Here is a 24,559-nt window from a genome sequence, read left to right on the forward strand (position 1 = left end):
TGATCAAAGGGGATAGGATATTTACGTATAGGGAAATCACTCAAGAGTGGGGTCACAGACCATTAGATAGATGGAGACACTATCAATTGACACACTTCACACAGGGGCTCCCACAGCCCTTATGAGGAATGAATTTGTTAAGGCCATTAGAGAAATTACTTAAGGACGCACAGTGTTTAGTGAAAAGGGTATCTAAATTATATAAAATATTAAGAGGTGAGGGAGGAAGGGAGTTACCTGCATACTTAGGGAAATGGGAAGGGGAACTGGGGACACTAAGAAATGATGAGCACAGAATGAAAATATTAAAAATGACATATTCACTTCCAAGAGACTCACGAACACAAGAAATGGCATACAAACTAATAGCGAGGTGGTATATGACGCCCATAAGAATGCAGAGGTTAAGAGGGGGAGAGGAACCAACCTGTTGAAGAGAATGCAAGGAACAAGGCTCTTTTAAACATATATGGTGGGATTGCCCGAAAATAATACCTTTCTGGGACAAAATAATAGAAAATATATTTTTGATAACTGGAAGGAGGATTAGGAAATGCCCATGGGTTTGCATGTTTCACGACACAGACATGGGAGTAAGGCAATGTAAAGCTACTCTTGTCCCCTATCTTTTGAATGCAGCCAAAGCCTTAATCCCAAACCATTGGGTAGATCCACAGGCGCCGACAATTCTAGAATGGGTGAGGAGGGTGGAGCAGATCAGGCTGATGGAAGAGTCGATCGATAAAATTCAAGAGACAGAAGGGGAAATTCAAGGGAAATGGCAAAAATGGCTGACATTCTTAGAGATTGGGGACTGTCGTGATTGATTAGTAGGTAAGGGGGACAGAGAGGAGGACGAGGGACACGGGGGGAGATAGGGGGGCACATCTCCTCCTGCCTTTTTATATATATATATATATATATATATATATATATATATATATATATATATATATATATATATATATATATATATTTTTTGCCCCGGGGGGGGGGGGGGGAGGGGGGTAAAGGTTTAAATTGTATTTTGTAAGAAGAGGGGTGTAAGGAGACTATGTAACAAATTGTAAAATCGCCTCCCTGTATTAACTGCACAAATGTATATGTATAAGATGTCAAAAAGAAAAATAAAGAATATATAAAAAAAACTCCAGGATAGGCAAAAAAAAAATCCCCCATTAGTAAGTATACCCCCCTACACAAGACAATTAACAGTTATTTTGTTGGTGAAATTCCTTACCATTGAAGAGAAAAGTCTAACTGAATTTTCAGAAAGTTCATTCTCTAATTTAAAAGATGCAGCCTCTATTCTGCCAAGGAGGAGGTGTTACAACAGGGATTACATCATATCCTCCTCTTTATCTCTACACTATAATGAAACTCTGCTGTAATTCAGTATTATAAATATTCCTCCCCCTGCTTTAGCTTTGAGATCTAACAGTCAGTGCTTGTATGGTGTATATGAGCACATCCCTAGTGGCAACACAGAAAGAGAGAGCCGGGGAATGCTGCTTTACATCAGCAATAAACTTCAATATTTCTACAATACCGGTCTCTGTGATATGCAACGTCACATAAAATACATATCAAACTGAAAATAAGGCATAAATAATGAAACTTTGCAGGGATGGTGGAAAGCCCTCCTACAGATATTTGGCAGTGGACGGTGTTTTCTGCTTATCAGTGCTCATAAGTGTAGCCTCATCAGTGCCCATCAGTGCAGATTATCAGTGCCCATAAGCATAGCCTCATCAGTGCCCATCAATGCAGCTTATTAGTGACCATAAGTATAACCTCATCAGTGCAGTTTATCAGTTCCAATCAGTGCAGCATATCTGTGCAGCCTCACTGGTGCCCATAAGTGCAGCCTCATCGGTGCCCATCAGCCTCAGGACTTTACAGCGGCTGGCATTTCACCTACAATATCTGTCACAGCAGGAGATCCCTGCTCTGTCTCATCTGGAGGGCTCTACTAATAATACTGTGCAGCAGTAACAGATGGTGGATGGGGGGGATGTTGGGGGCAGTGAGTGCTGGTAGGGAGTAGGGGAGGAGGAGTGAGACTCCTCCGACCACTATAGCAAGCAGGGACGGAAGTACATCCCTGCTTGCTGTAGATTGAACTACAAATGGGAAGTGCCATTTGGGATCTGGGTGACCAGGAGGTCATTGGTCTTAGAAACAGGAAACCTCTGGGGATTAACTTTAAAATCATTAGGCTATTACAGAGGAACTACTCAGCTAAGAAGATGGATGGCATAGTCGATGAAGGTAGGAGATCAGCAACAAGGACATGGAAAAAAGTTTTTGCCCAGAGTTCTCCTTTAAAGCCCAATTCCAGGAGAGTTGTAGCATCACAAAGTGAATAAAAGAGGGCCCGTCCTTGGACTGCAGGGCCACAGATACAGCTTTCCCTCTAGGAAGTATACTAAGCAGCACATTAGTGATATAACCAAAATCTCATTCCAAATTTAGGAAGTAAAGCAGTCAGAGGAAGCAATGCCTTAGATGATCGCACACCCACGATATACAGCAATTATGTTTTAGGCACAGAAGTACCTAGGTACAATAACATGAGAGGAAGTGCTATGTTTCAGAAGAAATTTAAGACAAAAGGAACATTATTCAGGTTTCTGCTTAACTTCAGCCAACAGCGGAAGTTCCGCTCTTCTTCCTCCTCCACATTTGGCACATATTTTTGGGGGATGGGGAGCAGGGTACCTGTTTTTCCCATATACCCACTCACACACTTCTGGTCAGTAGTAATTAATTATCCTCGCGCTACAATGGTTTAAACAACAAGGAAACAACTATGGTTGCAGCAAAACACAGGCAGGGGTTCAAACCCTCCCCTAAGAGAATGATAACAGAAAAATAAGTGGTGTTGCGCTCCACAAAAATTAATAAATCATGTGACATACATCAATATATAGCAATAGATAATACCCAAAGTGATAAGAATGGCTACATAAGGACAATTCCTTTAAATGTGTGCTTTTCTAGAGTGCATTAGTTCCAATCAAGCAATGTTCAATCCAATGCAGTGTGAATAACTAAATATTCCAAGTAGTCCTATTCAAAGCCAATTATTTTAAATGTGTACTTTCTGAAGTGCATTAATACCAATCACGCAATAATCAATCCAATGCAATGTGAATAATTAAATATTCCAAGTAAAGTGCATGCAGTGAAAATAAATTAAAAATCAGCACAGTGAAAGTAAATGATTACTGAAGATACAACATAGTACGAGCTTGTGTCTTACTCCATAAAGTGCATATAGTGAGAAAAAATATATATAAATACTAAAATTACAATAAAATCCAAAATAGTGTCTCAATCCATAAAGTGCATGGAGTGAACAGAAATGAGTAAAAAAGTCCAATATTAATTAAAGTGTCTATTAACTATAACATCAAAAGTAATCCGTATCAGATCATGCAGTATGTGAATCCACACTGTGCCATGAAATAAATCAACTCCGTGAGTAGGGAACAGAAGGGTTCCAGGTGTTCAAACACTGAGTGCAGTGGCTACCTTACCTTACTGCTGTAAGGTAAACAGCAATTAATTCTCAGTTCCAGCGGTTACAGTGTTGTTACCAACTGGTGTAAGCACTACAGGCAGTCCCCTCTAGGTTCTCAGCCATAGACCACAGATTGTATCAAACCAGCAGCAGCAAGCCATGTGCTCACATCTAAAGGCCAAATGCCACTGTGATCTGAGGAGAAGTTCAGCCCCCCTCCTTCCCCTGCAACCTTCTGGGACATGTCACAAGTCCCAGAAAGCTGTGGGACTAATTAGATGGCACAGTGCTGCTCACGCACGACTAGCTGGCTGTGAAGCCGCAAGCAGTAACAGCCTGCTGCCCACAATTAGTATGCCACCACCGCTGGCCGAAGCCCAGTGAATAAGCCAGCTGAGTGAGAATACCGCTGAATCCTGGGACAGGTGAATGTATTTCTTAAAAGTCAGAAGCTACAGTTTTTGTAGCCACTGACTTAATTTTTCAAAATATAACTGAAGCACCTCTAAGTTTCAGCTCCACAAGATGTTCCCTATAAGAGAGCAAATTTATTTTTTTAAATTAAGTGGTGAAATCTTTGCACCTTGTACCAATTTGGCTACCTAGATGCTTTCTGCACTTTGGAATCTTTACCTTAGGTGTCAAAGGTCCTTGTTCTGGCATTGAATGTAGGCAACAGCACATTACTGTTCACTGCCTGAATTCAATATCATTTTTAATAAACCGTCACACAAACTTTTTATGAAAAAAATGTTAGCAGCAAAAGTTTAAGCTCCACCAGCATATGCAAGATATTACCCTATATTGCATGCAACTATTCACAGCCAATCAAAAGTCTTTGAGCAAACAATGAGTACATTTTGATAATGCTTTCTCTGCTTAAACATGTTTAATGTATTACTATGTAAAAAAATATATATATATAATTAAAAAAAAAAAATAAAATCCAAGATTCGCCAAAAATTACAGCTCACAAAATTTACAGTATTCACAGCCTTATCAAGACTTTATATATTAAAGCATACCATACAGCTTTTGGTGAATATGAAAAATGACTACTGTCTGTCTATCATTAGTGCCATCTTCTGGCTATTCTGAGTACTGCAATTCAAGAACAGCTAGCATATCACACTAGTTCAGTACATACATCTGATATGGCAATATGGCATGTGATGCTTATCTCTTACAAATCACGGGACAACATTTATCTCCCAAGCTTTATTGTTAAAAAAAAAAATTTCACAAGGTCCAATTAAAATTGTTTCTCTAACAAATACAATGCCCAGCAAGTGAAAAAGTTCTATTAACTTGCACTTTGGTAATTAACTTAAAGAACCATATACACACACACACACACACACACACACACACACACACACACACACACACACACACACACACACAGTTTCTGAAGTTTGAGGTGTAAAGGTAAGAAAATAGCTAAATACCCATACATCACACTAGTTCTAAAGTTTAAAGTGTAAGTATAGGAAAACAGGAGATGCATACACTGTTTTGCCTTCCAAAAAATATGTAATTTTATTCCATCAATGTTATCACTTAGAAAACCGTGTCAGACATCATATTCTGGTCCTGAGCACTTCATTGAGTATGGGCAAAGCAATACAGCAAGCTTGGTTAAGGCCGACTGGATGGTAAAGAAGGAGCAGCTCACTGATGAAATCATCCCTGAGCACTTTCAAAAAATCAAGCGAGCCAGATTTGTTGGTACACATGGTAAGCTTTTTTTCGTTCAACCTAGTGGACTGAATGAAGAAAAAAAACTGAGGCTCTGTACTATGAAATGTTAATACAGCTATCTCACCCAATGGTTTTGCACAGAGCAGCCCTGATCCTCCTTTTCTGGGGTCCCCTGCTGACGCTCCTGGCTTCTCCTGCCTTTGAGTACCCCACCTGCAAGTCATTTGCTAAGGAAGGGTACTCGTGGGACCTTGCCGCCCACCTGTCACTGGATTTAACTGACAGCACCAGGAGCCAATGGTTCCCACTGCTCTCACTGAGTCAAGTGAGGAGAGCGAGAGCAGCACCGCTGCTCTCAGGCACAACGCTGGACAGTGATCAGGCTCAGATAAGTGTTTAAGGGGGAGCTGCAGGTTTTTCACTTTAATGTAGAGAATGCATTAAAATTAAGAAAAAACTTTAGCATTTAAAACCACATTAATGAACATAACAAGATATCGGCTGCAGCTACAATATGTATAGCAAAGGGCTTATTGAGTGCTGTCAAAGACCCTGTGTATGTATGTCCTAAAAGTAGAACATTGGAACACATTGGTACTCACCTGCTTTCCTAGGGGATATTTAGGGAGAATACAAGTAAATTGATGGAGACATCTTAACACTGGAATTAAATTCTCATGGTAGGAGTGCAAATTTTCCAGAAACGTTTGTGTTATTTCCTGCAATAGAAAGATATATATGCGATAGTCATATATGTAGGAAAGTTTAAAAAGCGCATCTTGATTACCTTTAAGCTATTGGTCCTTTGATTATTAATCTACACGCTCTTCGCACAAATCCTTCTCTTCTAACTGACCTACATCTTATATCAGAAGATTGCCATAGTTTAGGCATGCAAAGTTTGTCAAAAGTTATACACCTCACTCTTTCCTACTAAAATCTTACTTTTAAAGTGAAAGTATATCCATTGATGTATTGTTCTTTAATAATTTTTTTCTGTTTTACATTATTATTTAAAAAAAAAAAAAACCTCTACTGTGATGCATTACACGCTTAGCCTCAACCTGCACAGAGTATTTTAAAATATGTTTGCTTTCTTCAAAGAGACAATAGACGATTTCATTTCAGGTTACAGCATTGAGAGATTCAGCTTAATGATTTTTAAGTATTGTTTTAATAAAATATAAATTAAAAAAAGGTACACAAAATTATTTACAGATATTACAAAACAGAGAATTAGAAACAGTAAAATAAATTGTATTAAAGGTGAAAAAAAAAAAAAAAAAAACTATCTGGGCTTTGGTTTTGTGCAGAGTCTAATTAATTTGCAGAAACAATCTAATCTGATGGGCTACAGTCACCGGCTCTCGTGAATGGTTGTTGGCATTCTTTTATCGTTTAAATTATGAAGGAGAGCTCTCTGTGAAGAGGGCCTTTACAGAAATAACATAACCAGTCCAAGGGTCTGAGGAGTATGCTGAAGGGGCATTGAAGTGTTAAGATGTTCCAGTGGATACTCCCTCAATGCCATTTATTCTACCTTGATCCAAATGTTATACATTGAGTTGCAGTTCAGGGAGTAAAATAAGTATTTGACCCCCTACCAACCAACAATATTTCTGACTCCCACAGACTGGCTACAGTATGTGCTCATGTGGTACATAGATTAGTCGTGTCAATTTAAGAAGGCACTCTTAACAACAACTATATAAAAGACACCTGTCCACAGAATCTCTTCCATTCAAACCTCACCATCATGGGCAAGACCAAAGAGCTGTCAAAAGGACATTAGGGACAAGATTGTAGACCTGCACAAGGCTGGAATGGGCTACAAGACCATCAACAAGAAGCTTGGTGAGAAGGAGACTGTTGGAGCAATTATTGCAAATGAAAGAAATACAAAATAATCGTCAATCATCCTGAGTTTGGAGCTCCATGCAAGATTTTGCCTCATGGGGTAAGGATGATCATGAGAAAAGTGAGGGATCAGCCCAGAACTACACAGGGAGGAGCTTGTGAATGATCTCAAGGCAGTTGGGACCATAGTCACCAAACAAACCATTGGTAACACAATACGCCGCCATGGACTGAAATCCTGCAGCGCCCGCAAGGTCCCCCTCCTTAAGAAGGCACATGTACAGGTCTGTCTGAAGTTTGCCAATGAACTAATCTAAATGATTCAGAGAAGGATTGGGAGAAAGTGCTGTGGGGTCAGATGTGACCAAAATTGAGATCTTTGGCATTAACTTGATTTGCTGTGTTTCGAGGAAGAAAATGCTATGACTCATTATGCTTTGGGGCTGTTTCTCTGCTAAAGGTACAGGCCAGCTTTGCTGCATTGAGGGGACCAATGGACAGGGCCATGTATTGTACAATCTTGGATGTGAACCTTCTTCCCTCAGCCAGAACACTGAAGATGGGTCATGAATAGGTATTCTAGCCTAACAATGTCCAAACACATACTACCTCTGTTTTGTGTTATCATTCATATTCTCTGAAAAATGGCCAAAAAAATCATAAATTCTGCCAGGGTATGTAAACTTATGAGCACAACTGTAAATCCTGTATAATAATAATGATGGGGGGGGGGGGGGGAGATAGAAATGTCTGAGATAACTGGGGGGGGGGGGGGATAGGGGAGTCCAGGGTGATTGGGGGAGGGTAGCCCCCCCATCCACAGCTCACCTCTGTCCTCCCGCATCCACAGCTCACCTCAGTACCTCCCCATCCACAGCTCACCTCTGTCCTCCCCCATCCACAACTCACCTCAGTATCCCCCCATTCACAGCTCACCTCAGTACCCCCCCATCCACAGCTCACCTCTGTACCCCCCCCATCCACATTCACCTCTGCACCACCATCTATCCACGTTTACCTCTGTACCCCCCATCCATGCTCACTTCTGTATCCTTCCGTCCACTTCTGTACCCCAATTCTTTGCACATGCGAAACCCCTTCCCCTTCTCTCCACTGTTCTTTCTCACCTGATGACAGAAGCTTCATGGTGGTGCAACGCAGTTCATCTCTGTACCCACAAATCCACAACTCACTTCTGTACCCCCCCCCCCCCCCATCCACAGCTCACTTCTGTACACCCATCCAAAGCTCACCTCTGTACCCCCCCCATCCACGGCTCACCTCTGTACCCACAAATCCACAACTCACTTCTGTACCCCCCATCCACATCTCACTTCTGTACCCCCCATCCTAAGCTCACCTCTGTATCTCCCATCCACAGTTCTCCTCTGTACCCCCCCATCCACAGCTCACCATTGTACCCCCCCATCCACAGCTCAGCTCTGTACCCCCCCCATCCACAGCTCACCTCTGTACCCCCCCATTCACAGCTCACCTCTGTACCCCCCATCCACATTCACCTCTGCACCACCACCCATCCACGCTCACATCTGCACCCCCACCCATCCACGCTCACATCTGCACCCCCACCCATCCACGCTCACATCTGCACCCCCACCCATCCATGCTCACCTCTGCACCCCCACCCATCCACGTTCACCTCTGTACCCCATACATCCACGTTCACCTCTGTACCCCCCATCCATCCACGTTCACCTCTGTACCCCCATCCATGTTCACCTCTGTATCCTTCCGTCCACCTCTGTACCCCAATTCCCTGCACATGCGAATCCCCCTCCCCTTCTCTCCATGGTTCTTTCTCACCTGATGACAGAACTTTTAAGCTTCAAGGCAGTGCAATGCAGTGCAGTCTCCAACTATCAGACCCATAGCACAAAGCCAGAAAACTTCACTCGCCTGTGTGCTACACAAGTCTGTAAGGCGGGGGTGGGGTGGGAGGAACACAGAGTGCCGCTCTGCTTTATTCCCTGTCTCTCCAGCTGCTGACAGAGGAAGAAGCGGGACGAGCGGGCTCAAGCACATGAAAAAATACAATTAAAAAGAAAAACACTGCGCTGTGATTTGTTATAAGTGAAGAATGGCCACAATAGCCAGAAGAGCAGCCAACACCAAAAACAAACAAAGTTCAACAAATAGGATAATAAAAACAGTGTAGCGCTTCAATGATAGTAAACGTGATCAACATAAAAAATAATAATATGTCAAAAATCACATAAATATAAATGCCTAGAGAAAAGTCCAACATTGGGCGCTCATTCCACTATGTAGCTGGCATGGGGGTGACCGAACCGTCACAGAGAAAGAAGGTAAAACACTAGGCGAATGTATTCATATGGATCTGCTTGACTGTAAACATCAGTAAAGAGTGGATAAATACTTCTTACCGGAACAGTTGGACTCACACAGTCATATGACGGTTGAGTCTAGAAAGCTTGAGGTCACAATCTGGGACCAAGGAGTATAAGGAGGGAGATCTGTTGAGCTGGTGGTGGAGCTCCAGGCGGTTGTAGGCCCAATGGTGGATCTTTACAGATGGAACGTCAAGGTAGTCAAACTCAGACGCAGCCTGTTGTACCAATACTCCAATCTCCCCCGAATGGGGAGGGAAATGATGTGAAGGTTTAAACCAAAGGAACAGAAAAAAGAAAAAAGAAAAAAAGGCTCCACATGGTGCGGGTCAAACGATATAAAAAAGTTGATTTATTAAAGTCAAAAGATAATTGATGACTTGGTGATCACATAAAAAATAAAATGGAATTAAAAGCAATGTGGGGTGCCAACAGCTCGCCCGACGCGTTTCGACATATGTGTCTTCAACTGGGGCATGTGGTGTGGACATGCCCCAGTTGAAGACACATATGTCGAAACGCGTCGGGAGAGCTGTTGGCACCCCACATTGCTTTTAATTCCATTTTATTTTTTATGTGATCACCAAGTCATCAATTATCTTTTGACTTTAATAAATCAACTTTTTTATATCGTTTGACCCGCACCATGTGGAGCCTTTTTTTCTTTTTTCTTTTTTCTGTTCCTTTGGTTTAAACCTTCACATCATTTCCCTCCCCATTCGGGGGAGATTGGAGTATTGGTACAACAGGCTGCGTCTGAGTTTGACTACCTTGACGTTCCATCTGTAAAGATCCACCATTGGGCCTACAACCGCCTGGAGCTCCACCACCAGCTCAACAGATCTCCCTCCTTATACTCCTTGGTCCCAGATTGTGACCTCAAGCTTTCTAGACTCAACCGTCATATGACTGTGTGAGTCCAACTGTTCCGGTAAGAAGTATTTATCCACTCAAGCACATGAAGCCCGCACCTGTCCTGCTCTACTGTCATAATGTGGCCGTGGCAAAGCGGGGGGGGGGGGGGGGGCTGGGGGGTGAATCGGCTGCGCCTGCTACGCCAGTCAAACTGCGGGCAGCGCAGGGCTTAAGCTGCTTTGGGCCCCATAGCAATCACAGGGCCCAGGGCAACTTCTTCTTTTGCCCTGCGTCTGCTACGCCTCTCTGTCAATCCCTCCGCTGGCTTCCACTCACCCAACAAATTCAATTCAAAACGCTAACAGCAACTTACAAAGCCATCCACAACTCGGCCCCCAGCGACATCACTAATCTATTCTCAAAATACCAACCTTCTCGTTCCCCTTGTTCCTCCCAAGACCTCCTGCTCTCTAGTTCCCTATCACCTCCTTCCATGCTTGCCTCCAGGACTTTTCCCAAGCCAAATAGGACAAATATCATTGTACAAGGTCCTATCCAGTGCTGACCAGCAATGTTACAGGCTATCCCCACATGGCTAGAGCGGGGTCTAAGCACCATTCCTCTAAGCACTGGAAAGCCGTATGTAATGGAACCAAAAAAAGCCAGTCTCCTAATCCCAGATGGAATGGTGGAGAAGCTAGCCATCCTTTAGTGCAGACGCTAGCAAAAAAATAAAGCCTTGCCTAATGGTGTTATGCCAGTGTTCAATCACCTAAAGGTGGCACCAGAACCGTATCATTATGGAAATTAAAATGCTCTGTGTCCCATTATGTAAGATACAGAAAACTAATTGAGGATAAACAACTTATCCATAAGCAGAGAAGAGGTCCATCACCTAAGCAAAGTGGCATTGATTATGGCAGTATGCACAGAAAAGCCTTCTCTAGTGTCAAATCACCTGTAGCAGGCAATAACCCAGGGACTATGAGCATCCAGCCAGTGTCCTATACTGTACAATTAAAGTGTAACTCACCCCAGGACCCTGCATTCACTATATCTGGTCTCCCACAGTACATGGACATGCAACAGTTTTAGTAAATATAAACTGCTAAATACCTTTTCTCGTCAGCTGTTCATAGCAGTCTTGTGACTTCTATCAGTGTCTGGTTAAAGCTTGTAGAAGGATTTTTCATACTGCTCTCACTGTCCTATAAGACAGTAGGACCCCTCACCCTCTGTCTGGACAGTGCAGATTGGCCTGGTGCACTCACCCCCCCCACCCCAAAAAAAAACTGAAGCAATACACACCAAACTGAACATGTGCAACATGACCTCTGGCCTCTATAATATCCAGGGATGAGTTTGAGACACTGTAAGAAGGTGAAGATCAAGGGAGACATGATCAAACAGCCTTTTTACACAATGCAGAGGATTAAATCATTAGGTTGACTCCATATACACACTGATTTTACTACTGTGCGATTAGTAACACTTTAAGATATCCCAATTTGTTAGACACCAAATACCCTATTGCCACCCCACATGTCACCCCCATCTTGAAATTTAAAGCCAGATAAAGCATCTATCTCATGTCTGTGACTGTAAATGTCACCAGCCAAGTGATCCTAAACTATATTGTTCTGATAAACTGGTGCGTTGAATGTCTTCCCTCATGTGTCTTCTTCTCACACTACCTGCTTCGTTCATTAAAAAAACAAAAACTGTGGACTCAGTAGAGAGGAGCATATAATTAGTGGAGCACTTTGAAGTTATCTAAACATTTTTTTGTTAGAACTGACATGGGGGAACGACCTGACCACCCTCTAAAACCTTTCATTAGACTTACAGCACATTACAACACAAGAGGTTTTGTGAAACCTTGCATGAAAATTCAAGGTACACTTAACAGGAAGCCCTTCACCCTTTGATTAAAAATGCTGAATGAAAGCCATAAACAAAGCACTGAAAGAAAAACGTACAAATATAGTTTTGTCCACTTTCCACAGGTGCTGAAAATGACACTAAGCCTTAGCACATGATCCTGGGAAAAGTTTAGGATCCCAAATCCCATGAAAAGATATCCCTGCAGTATGTAGGAGTACATTTTAGATGGATCCTCTTTCCCAGAAGAGAATGTCCAGTGACATTGCCCTCTTTAGGTAAGCCGGGGTGTAAGGTAAGGTGCTTCCATTTTTCTTTCCATGTTTTTGCATTTCGACTTAAATAAAATGGTATTTTATAGGATTTCAAATCTAAATAAGTTACAAATCATAGTACAAGATTAAAAAGATACAAAAAAGGGTGTTCAGACTTTATTTTGGCTTCGAGTAATGAATTTTAAGGATTATAAGGATGATTTAAGGATATTTTTTATAGAAAGCTGTGGTCAACTATTACTATAGGACACAAACTTTTTGTAGAAGATTTGTAACCGCTACAAAAAATAATTTAAAGCAGACTATACAGTGGCTGTCACAACCTAAAAAAATGTCTACTGCGGATTAATGGTGTGAAAAGATTAGCAAAAGCAGCATTGGAGAGAATGACCAGCTAGCAAAGCTCGAGATTTTCCAGCTGGCTCAAAATTCTAGAAAGAATTGGTCAATGACTAAGCTAAAAATGTGACATAATACTTCCATTGTTATAATCAAAGTACAACCAGTTTATAGCTGTACTTCATAGAAGCTGCTGCTGAAGGAGTTAAGCAGTAATACATTATATATATATAAAAAGAAAAGAATCAATAGACTGCCAATTACTCCTAGAGAATAAGACAAGCATACTCAAGCACCCCCACAGGAGTCCAGAAAAGCAATTGTGAAATGATAAAAACTAGCAGCAGCTGAAAGGCAGAAAAAAGCTACATCAATTGAGCATGACAGAGGGAGAAAAAATCCATACTTTGTGATATGCCATGAGAGACTCTAAAACATGCAATTAGTCATTTTCTCTTTTGTGAGCACAGGCAAAGCGTTCAAACAGAAAGAAATGTATCTATTATTAAGTCACAATTTGGCTTTCATCAGCCATATTATCTGCTCTGTCTGAATCTGAACTTGCAAAAGCAATGAAGTGTTCAACTTAAACTGCCTATTACTCTTCTCTGTTAACTGCTGGCAGCATTAAGCAAAGTCCCTTAAACATTGTTTCTTTTATTTAAATTGGGTAACCTCAGTGAAGAAGCTATTAATAAGTAACAGAAGATTGGGTGAAGTGGAACTCCAGTCAAATTCTAATTAAGTCTAAATCTATTACAACCCCCATTCTAAGACTAACTATACCCTCTTCTAAAAGGAAAGACTTCTATACTTACCTATTCTGAAGCTGCTTCGGTCTGGTCACATCACATGATCGTGTCCCAGCGACAGCTGTAGCGTAGAAAAGTCTTAGAATGGAGGTGGGTGCAGGTATAGGCTTAGTTATAACTTGACTGGAATTCCACTTTAAAACTGTTTACAGCAGGGGTAGGCAACCTTAAAGAGGTGGAGATCTACCTGAACAACATGGGAGAAGCCAAAGATCACCGGGCACAGTGTTGCCACCTCACACTTGATTTAAACCTCTAATTGGCATACTACCGTTTCGCAATTGCGTGCATTGCAGCACCCCACTGTGTGTAAACCACAGCACATCAGTGTGAAAGCAGCCCTATACTGTTATGCCCAGTGTATTGCTTCACACTGACCTGAAGATCTTTCCTGCTGCTGGCACCACTCTGGAGACCACTAGCCAGGATAAGAGATGGAGTGCAATTGGTATCACTCCGCATGAGACAGAAGCCAGTGCTAGAGAGGAGGCATCGACTTATGCGGCTCTTGCTCCCTACTACAGCTCCAACTTTACAAGTAGTCCCTCTGCATTGCACTCTGCTTGATGCTCTGGGATGTTGGGTCAACAAGCCCAGACCGTGATCTACCAGACACCTAGTCGTGATCTGCAGGTTGCTGACCCCCCGATTTACAGGCACTATTGTGATAAAATAAGGGCAATCTATGACTTGAACGTAGTTCAAAATATTAGGCTTGGGTAAATATTTGCACGTAGATCTGACCGATTTGTGCAGTGCAAATGATTACTGTTGTGATTCCCCATGGACTGAGCAAACTAGCATTCATATATTTATGTAAAATTAACTATTTCTAGCTGGCTGATATCCCTTGTTTACAAACTGATCTGTTGTTGGTAGCAATGTGTGGCAACTGACTTGTATAGCATACCCGTTTCCCCAATGATTTATCTTTTTAATTTTGCTTCAGTTTTTCCATCATGTATCCGGTGCTCTTTTATTACAAGTATCTTGCTCTTACTAGAACCTGCTGATTAACAGCTTGAATAATCACGAAAAGCTATGCCTCTGAGGGGGCTTAGGGAGTTGGGGGGATGCCTAAAATTCTGCTTTAAAGTGTATTTAAACCTTTGCAGCCAAATTGGGATTGACAGCTACCTTATATTGTTATATGCTCTCATTCACATAGCATACAACATTTCAAAATTGCTGTTCATCAGTTAAAGTTCCACCCACATATATGATTTTTTTTAAACAATCTCTTACTATTGCAGAATGTATATTAAACATTGATTACACTTGTCATTAGCACGGCATTTATTATTTTATTTAAAAAATTACCTTTGATTCAGCTTTCTTGGGCATTCCTATCTTACTTGTGGGCAGACAAAGCCCACACACATAATCTTCCGGGATATGGCGCTGCTGTATTCCCAGCATGCACCACCCATTCTTACGCATGTGCAGTAAAAGAACATGGCAGCGCAGGAAACCTCACAGGTAGCCAAACACTGCGATTCTATCCCTCGGCTCTGCCCAATGACTCCTGGGAAATGATGACACACATTTCCCAGGAGCACTAGCAGACACAGGTGCCAAGAGAAAATATGTCAGGTGCCATGAAGAGGAAGGGGGCAGATTACAGGGGACCACATAGCAACAGGCACGAAATAGTAAGTAAAAAAAACAAAAAAAAAACTTTTTTTTTTCCCCAAATGTCGTTGGTTATGTTAATTGCTGCACAATAATGTGAAGTTGATTTTATGGGTGGAACTCCACTTTAAGATGCTTTTTTCTGATAACTCAAGCTCTGAACAATACAGTTCTCTGTGGTGCTGTGTTTGACATAATTTATCCAGTCTGTACTGTGTTGGCAGATCTCATAATCAGTTATAAACCAGATCTGAATACAGTGTTTGTCCAAACAAAGGGTTAACGATTTTAAGCTGTGTACACATTTTTTTTTTTTTGTTTAGCCAGCGGGTTGAATACCAATACAATATACCCCTGCCAATACATTGTTTTCTGGCAGGCGGTATTCTTCACTGTCAGAATACACTGCAGTCGCTGACAAATAACAGGTTTTTTTGTACTCGCTGTAAAATCCTTTTGTCTGAGCTCATTGAAGGGCACAACTGGGATCTTGATCAAGGACCATGGGGTTATAGCGCCACCTTCAGGAGTTGGTCACAAGGCTTAAAAAACAGAAAGCAGAGCCTAGGGGAGGTGCGGTGCCCTTCAAAGAGCTCAGAGAAAAGGATTTTATGGCGATTAAAAAAAAAATACTATTTTCTCTTTCATTCACTGAAGGGCACAGCTGATATACTCATCTCCGACCACTCGGACATCCCAAAACATATCTACCAAGAGTTGGAAACAAATAACCCCCAAAACAGGTACTGATAGGCTTTCCAACAGAAGCCTGAGCCACAAAAGAGGATACAGAACCTTCCCCACAGAGTAAGACCTCTGAGCAGAAACATGCAGGAGTCAGCTCAATGCAAGAAGCAACCCTAGGGCCCAAAGACCCCACCAGGGAATGAAAACAGAGACAGATGCACCAAAGGAATCAAAAGATTCCAGGAAACCACACACTGGAGCCTGACAAAGAGCTGAAGGGTCCACGTACTGGAGAAGCAGAAGCCCCCAATCTTCAGCTGTAGGTCACACTCCTTCTATATTTTAGTTTTAATAAATGTACTACAAGAAGGCGGCTTGGGCATTGGAGGAAAAAAAAAAACAAGTGCAGGACTGTGACATCTGAATACAAACTTGCAATTACAAAGACAAACATCTCAGGAATTGTACCGTGCATCAAAACAAAAAATACAATGTGAGAAAAACATACAGTGCAGTCCAAAAAAAAAAAAAAAGTTCCCAGATTGTTTATAAATATAATAACAATCCACACAGTAATCTTAACCTTTTTCTGTGTCAGAATCGATCACCTTTAGGAGCATGTTAAACCCACATTTAAGGTGCAACATGTAACATGGTCCACATGTATCTACCTACCTCCCGCCACCAGCACTTCCCTCTGTGACAGTGGGCTGGGGATCCTCTCCCTGCACCCAATCACAATTTTAATTATTATCATTTTGATTGAAGTTTTGCATCAATATTAACACAAACAAAATCTTTCACATAATCTGCAGTTACATGTCTCTATTCCCAAAACAAATCGACCACATCCTATATTATCATAGAGAGGCCCGCATCTACATTTATAGTCTCCCATGAGGGGAAAAATTCTTAAAACATCCCCTCCTCCATAAACCCAACCCCCAGCCACTAAGGGAATAGAGAGGGGGAAAAAAAAAAGAAAATGGAAAATTATTCTCTCTCCCATCATCTCCTCCTGTGCCCCCCCCCCCCCCCCCCAAAATTAACTAATTTACTATGTAACCCACTTCCAACAACTTCCTCATCTTCAAGGATGCACAAAAAGATTTCCATGGGGACCATACTTCAAGAAATTTGTCATGTCATTTATCTTTGCTGTCAATTCTTCCATTCTCCATAAATATTGCATTTCCTCTACCTACGCTACTATTCCTGGGGTGCCAGGAGACCTTGGTATTACAGACCTTGGTATTACAGCCCTTGCAGCCGACAAACAAAAGCGCAGGAGTCCCTCCTTGATCTCCCTAGCAGAGTCTAGAATATAGTTGTGAAAAATGCGCAATGTGCCCAAGCGTTTTTGACATCTCCAGCAGATATTTGACTTTTAAGGAAATTTTCTGTGCAGCCTAACTGGATAGTGATACCATCTTGATATTAGTATGAATGCTTGTCTGGTGTCTTCCTGTGAGATTGTACTCCCTGATTCCCTTTCCCACTCAGCCATGTAGTATGGTGCTCTTAGGGTTGAGGCAGACAGCAGTAAAGCATAAATGGTTGAGATTGGGCGAGAAGGAGCCTGCGACCCCAAGCACGGTTTCTCAAAAGGTGTAAGAGGTCTTTGTATTGTTCCTTTCTTTAATAAGTTCTTATAAAAATTCCTAAGTTGGAAATACTCCAGCCAATTTCCTTTTACTTGTTCTGAACCCTCCAGTTTTTCCCTTATGGACTTTAAATTGCTCTCAGAGAGAGCATTAAATATTGGTGAGATAGATAAAGAAGTCCACTTGAACAGTTCCTGTCTACGTTGTCCTGGTGGAAAAACTGGGGTCATTGGACCTTCAAAGGTCGAGATAGACATAGCTTTAATTAAACAATCCCAGCTTTTAAGAAGTGGTAATAATAAAAAAGTGTAAGTCAGTTGTTTTCGGATGTTTTTTAAGCGGTTTCCATGGCAAAGACAGAAGGGGAAATGGGGACATCTCAGCTTCTATCTGGGTCCATTGCTTATCCTTGAAGCGAAATATACTGTCTATGAGTCTGGCCATAAGCACTGCTTTACGGTAGAGTGCTAAATTTGGTGATCCCAATTCTCCTGGTTGCTTCCTCTTATAAGCACAATTCAGAAAAACTTTTCAGGGAGGCTTATTGGTATAGTCTGAAATATATACAAAAATCTCAGAAGACTATCCATTTTAAACAATGCCACTCTACTAAACCACAAATGCTGTAGTATAGCCCATTGTTTTAATTTCTGTTGCATTAAAGTAACTAGTGTCTTGAGGTTTAACATGTACAAATCCCTTTCTTCCTTAGCCAGATAGACACCTAAGTATTTCAAAGTTTTCTCCTGCCAACAGAACTGGAAATCTTTCTTTAGGACAGTTACCTCACATTCCATTAAGGATACATCCATTGCCACGGTCGCAATTTTAAAGCTGCGTGGTCGCAGTCCTGTGAATGAATACAGTCAGCCATTGCAGCTGACAGCTTGTAGTTCTCAATGAATTGCAAGGGAGCTGGTGAGTGCTCTTGTAGTTCATTGATTCTTCCTACCATTCAGTAACTGCCTGCCCAAATTTGGAGGTAAAGGCATGCAGTTTACTGGGAGTCTGCAGGGTCCAGGCATTGCACCCATGGCCTGCTGACCGCAGGATTTACAGGGCCAATGTACAAAAAAATAATAAATGCACTTTTTTTTTTTTTTAACTACAAAAGGGGAACTTCACCTTTAGAACACTCTTGCTGTGCTAACAGCTGCTTTCCCAACTCAACTTCATGGCAATCAAACTGCTCACCTTAAAGTGTCATTAACCACTTCCCGCCCACCATATAGCAATATGACGTGTCCAAAGTGATTGTGTTATCTTGCCCGGACGTCATATGACGTGATCAGGATAACAAGCCAGCGTGCGCCCACAGGAGAGTAAAGCGCGGTGATCATTGATGTGATGTGTCAATCTGGCACGCCTCTGACGGAGGCTCTTTACTACACGATTAGCTGTGTTCAATCATAACTGATCACAATGTAAAAAAAAGCCACGTATCGGCTTTCCCTCACTCGTGCCTGACAGATGCGAGTAGATGCCCAAGGATGCCCACCCAGGACCAACAGGGATGCCACTAGGACCATCAGAGATGCCCACCACTGATGACCACCAGGTATGCCACCCATGGCCACCAGGGATGCCAATCAGTGCCCACAAAAAATGCCAATCAGTGCCCAAGCATGATGGCAATCAGTGCCCATCAGTAATGCCTGCCAGTGCCTCCTTATCAGTGATGCCAATCAGTGCCATCTATCAGTGTCCATCAGTGTCACCCATCAGTTTCCATCAGTGCTCATCCGTGCCACCTATAACTACTCATCACTGCAACAATGCAGTGACACCTATGAATGCCCATCAGTGCTGCCTATCAATGTCCAACAGTGCTGCATATCAGTAGTGCCCATCAGTGCTGCATTTTATTGCCCATCATTAGTGCCTTCTCATCAGTGACCATCAGTGAAGGAGAAAATTTACTTATTTGCAACATTTTATAAACAGCAACAAAGAATTTTTTAAAATTTGTTTAGCAAAAAATAAAAAACGCTGAGGTGATCAGATACCACCAAAAGAAAGCTCTATTTGTGGGAAGAAAATGATAAAAATTTTGTTTGGGTACAGTGTAGCATGACTGCGCAATTGTCATTTAAAAAGCGACCATGCTGAAAGCTAAAAACTGGCTTGGGCAGATATGCTAACACATTGAATCCAAAATCCAGCTCACGCAGCTACAACATACTGTTTTTCTTTTTGGGATAAACATTTAACATTGTACCCATCCCTGTCAGCGGTAACTGGTTTGTCCCAAACATCTAACTTCTACATATGCAGGACAGCTTGTTTAGTTGAACAACAGACTTTGTGACCAGGTGAAATTAAAAGAAACAATGTCTAAAAAATAAATAAATAATAAAAAAAGAATGTAGCCACCACAACTAAGAATTAGATTGGGTTTAATACCATTTTAAGCATAGACCTGTTAAGTTATGGTAGGTTTAATATTGCTTCATGTATAAGGGCTAACAACTTCCACGGCCAGATTCAGTGTAGTAACAAACATCGTAGTAAAGGGTTGATCTCACAATACTCCCAGTGGTAAGCCATTCATGGAAGAGAGGAAAAAAAACACATAATGGTGCTCACTGCTATTACTTATTACAACCACTTAGAGAGCAAACTACAATGCCTAAAAGCAGGTAAAAAATGCAGTGCAGCTATCGGCAGCGTCAGGTGCCGATCGGTGTCGCAGGCTCTATCTTTATGCGTTACATCCAACAGGTCTTCCTTCTTTTGACAAAAAAGGCCATGCACCAAAAAGATAGATTGAAGTCCATCACAACTTTGCAGGCTAGCTCCCCCAGAGAAAAGCTTCCAGGCGATTGAGAGGGAGGACTGTTTTCAAACCCTAGTCTGAGTTCCCAGGCCGATGAGCCAGAAACTTGGAAACCAATTGCTCTAGTCAGTTGGTCTAACAAGCCGGGATGACAGAAAACCTAAAACAGGGACTGGACGGAAGCCAAGCCTCGTGAAAGGCAACCCACAAGCCTAGAACATTAAAGCCAGACATGAGTCAGACAGTTACTAACCAAAAGGAAATGGGCATTAGAACACAAATGGAATTAACAGTCTTGAATGCAACATAAATACCAGTCATTCTTAATGGAACGGAGGATCCATAAAAATCAACACCGAAAGCTTCTCAAGCTTAGACTGACAGCAACCAAACAGCTGACAGAAGACAGCTGGCCCCCTGCATAGAATGCCCAAGACATGCCACCAGGCAAGCACAAGATCTAGGGGCAGCCAGAAGATGTGAGAAAGCACATACATCAGGCAGGTAGGCCCAAATATAACCCCAATGATCAGACATAATTATGCAAGAGGAAGGAACATCGGCAAGAGCACCCATCTCTCTACCAGACAAGAATACCATGAAAGCAGGAGCATCTTCAACATTAATTTGGTTCCTTAATGATAGACAGCCAAACAGCATGGTCATGGGAAGTTGTGCAACAGAACCACCCAATAAAAGGGAGGGTTTAGGAAGGAAGACTCCCAGTGAAGTACTATATGAACCTCAAAGTTATATCCCCCAATGGAATGGCAATGCACGATGAAGTAGAAGTAAACTTCCAATCTTTATAACAAGGAAGCTGACATCATAGCTCTTAATTTAGCTGCAGCTGGCATGCAGCTGAACAAGTGACTACGCATGACACTAACCAAACAATAGCTTGATTGTTCAGGAGACAGCGAACATAAGCACGCTGGAAACTGAACACAGTCTTAACTTAACATGTCTTGAACATATTAATGTGGCAAAACAATTCATATCAAAGGAGTTGGGGTCAACAGGGAATGAGACCATGACTAATTATGAAGTCTTGGAGAAAAGGCTCAGCATAAGGTCACAATAGTGTTGTTGCATAAACATGTGATACTAAGAGCGTTTTCTTAGCATGTTAACACACAAAGTTGCGGCATGTATGCACATTTTACATACACTCTCTTTGCACCCCCACCAGAGACTACAGGGCAAAAAAACAATCTGTGCTGCACCAACTGATGCATCAGCACATTTTTAAAAACAGCGACACATTGTGCTGTATTGATGTGAAAAGGCACCACAAAGAAGAATGTGACAGCCACTGTTGCAGATGCCAGTGTGACAACGAACACACTGGTGCAAACGGGGGCTCATGTAGCGCATCCAGTGCATCACAGCACCTCTTCTGCTGCAAGAGGAAACCCGTAACAAAGATGACTCAAATGCAAACACAAGAAGTCCTTCAACTCCAGAGAGGAGAGTAGGAAGCAGGAAAATGATAGCAACAGAGGGTTGTACAAAAAAACAAACTTCCAGACAGGTAGCAGCATCCGTACATACACAGGCTGCCCACACGGCTACAGGATATCTGAAAGACAATCCTACACCAGAGTCACAATCAAATGCCACTGCATAGAACAAGTACAACACTTGACAAGAAGGAAAAAATCTCCCAGAGGGACAGAGTATAAGGTAGCAGACCAGAAAAGTATATGTCCAGTCCCCAACATGGAAGCTCTGCAGATCGCCCCAGAGGCAGAGAACCCTGTGTAGCGCCAAGCCAATTCTGAAGATTATCAGATACATGTAAAAATCTGCATATTTTTGCTATAAAATTACTTAGAACCTCCAAACATTATATTTTTTAAGCATTGGCCCCAGAGAATTAAAATGGTGGGTGATTTTTTGTTTTTTTTATGTCACTCGATATTTGTGCAGCAGTTTTTCAAACACACTTTTTTTTAGAAAAAAATACATGTTGATGAATTTTAGTGAACAAACATCATAATACTCAGATTTTAGAAAAATATAAAAGATAATGTTAAGTTGAGTAAAGAGATACTAAACACGGCATATGTTAAAATTACAAGTTTGGAGTTACAAAGAAGGTCTAGTACTAGAATTATTGAATCTCGCTCTATCACAGTGATTCCTGACATTTGTGATGCAATTGCTGTTTACGTATGGGACCTATATGTGCACCACGCCTTCAAATTTGCACGTAAACACAGGGGGGTGGAGGCACTTAAAATATATTTACTTTTAATTTTATTATTTAGTTTATTTAAATGTATTTTTGTGGTTACACAGTACCTTAATTTTTTTTTTTTTTTGATCAACTTTATTGCTATCATAAGAGATAAACAACATCCCTTGTGATAGCATGGCCTGTGACAGGCAGTCTTTTTGGAGAGATCTGGGGTCTATTAATCTCCAGATCTCTCCTCTGGCCTCCAAATAATTTTGCTTAGATGCTGTACAAGCCAATAACGGTTTGCAAATAAACAAATCAAAACCAGATGTGATGAAATCCTCATCACTACTGGTTTCTGACATCAGAGACGGGCGAAGGATATCCGTTCCCTTCCATACTTCTCAGTGTATGTGAATGGCTCTGAGAGGAGGCCCATTCAGCCACCTGTAAAAGTGATCGAGCGGCTGCCAGAAACTGTATCACCACACATAAGCGGTCACCATCAGGATACTGGGAATCATAGCCTATACATGCCGATTTCATCTTAGATGTTTTTAACCGATTTTAACAAAAAACTTTGCCACAAGGATTTCACACTTTGTAAGCATGGTACTCATTTCTTCTTTGTCTTTGAGTGACAGTTTGCGGTTATGTGTTTTGTCTGGACGAGTGGAGGCCATTCATCCCTATATACTCATTGCAGACTGGCACTCATATACGGCGTGTGTTGACTTCTCATATACTGAGAGTCACACTACCTTTGGTAAGCTCATATACAAGTATGCGGCGTAGTAGACTGAGCACTAGATGTTCACTTATGAAGATTTTTTGATTGATCTTTACTGGTGCATTACGTTATTCACTATTGAACGGACTGTTTATGATCCCATACACTATCATGTTATTTGCTGCATGTCATGCTTTTCACGACATGTATTATGTGCTAGCCATAGGTGGGCACTCCAAAACTCAAACACACGTGCGTGTGTATGTGTGTATATATATATATATATATATATATATATATATATATATATATATATATATATATAAAAACACATATACACTATATATTCTGTATATGTGAGGGATGTCAAAATCAGGTACCCCATAAAGTACGTACCTAAAGGATAGGTTCACTTTTTTTAGTAAAAAAAATAATAAATGCACATATTTTTGATGGCTGTAATTGCAGAGCTGTAGGAAGTGTGAATGAACTACAGGCGTGCTAATCAGTGTGCTTGCAGTTCATTTAAACTACAAGTCTGTCTGCTGCAGTGGTGGATCAGACTTATAGTTTATGCATTCACCAATTCCTATGAATTAATGATGAGGCTGTGCTGGTGGGGGGAGCAGGGGAGGGGGCAACTAGAACATGTTACACCCTGTATACGGGTGTAACATGCTCTAATAGGTAAGCTCATCCTTTAATTAGTGATGGGCTTGGGCGTGTTCGGATTGAGCCCACCAAGAAGCCGTCACTGCACACCGCCAATCATAAGCAGTGGCATTTTCCACAGCTGCACATACATATGCTGTCTATGATTGGCGGTGTGCAGTGCTGGCTTCCTGGTGGGCTTGATCCAAACATGCCTGAGCCCATCGCTACATTAAGCTACATTTCTACTATTACGACCACAAAGTCGCGCGATTTAGAGTGTGACTGAGTGCAGCTTTGATCCAAATTTACAGTCTCTGGATCCAAGTTTCATCAAAAGTCGCATAAAAGTAGTGCAGGAACCTTTTCAAAGTCGCGTAGATGGAAACGGGTGCCATTGAAATACATGGGCATTGACTTGTCATGCAGCTTTGTGTCTAAAGTCGCATGACAAGTCGCACAAGTGGAAACGGAGCCTCAAGTTGGTACACGTGCACAGGATTTTTTGTGCAGATTGCTAGCTGACAGGTTCTTGCATCTACACAAGCGATGTGGATGCAGGAATCCCCCCTGTTGGGACACTGTTCTGACAGCAGGGACTACCCACTGTCAGAATTCACTAATTAGTGCTGCAGCCGATTGGCTGCAAGCCACTTATTGAACAATGTTTCCAGCAGTC

General features: G+C 41.7%; 1 protein-coding gene across 4 annotated transcripts in view; it reads right to left on the reverse strand.

Moving 5' to 3' along the window:
- The window catches only part of ORC3 (origin recognition complex subunit 3), a 214,572-nt gene that overhangs the window by 78,502 nt on the left and 111,511 nt on the right, over positions 1–24,559 (reverse strand). For all 4 annotated transcript variants that reach the window (XM_077487275.1, XM_077487272.1, XM_077487273.1 and 1 more), the window contains one exon: positions 5,830–5,946. In XM_077487275.1, the coding sequence (XP_077343401.1) occupies positions 5,830–5,946 (117 nt within the window). The remainder of the gene's footprint in view (positions 1–5,829; positions 5,947–24,559) is intronic.

The sequence above is a fragment of the Lithobates pipiens genome, unplaced genomic scaffold (assembly GCF_037356315.1).
Source record: "Lithobates pipiens isolate NorthernLeopardFrog02 unplaced genomic scaffold, aLitPip1_a1.2 Scaffold_18, whole genome shotgun sequence".
NCBI lineage: Eukaryota > Metazoa > Chordata > Amphibia > Anura > Ranidae > Lithobates > Lithobates pipiens.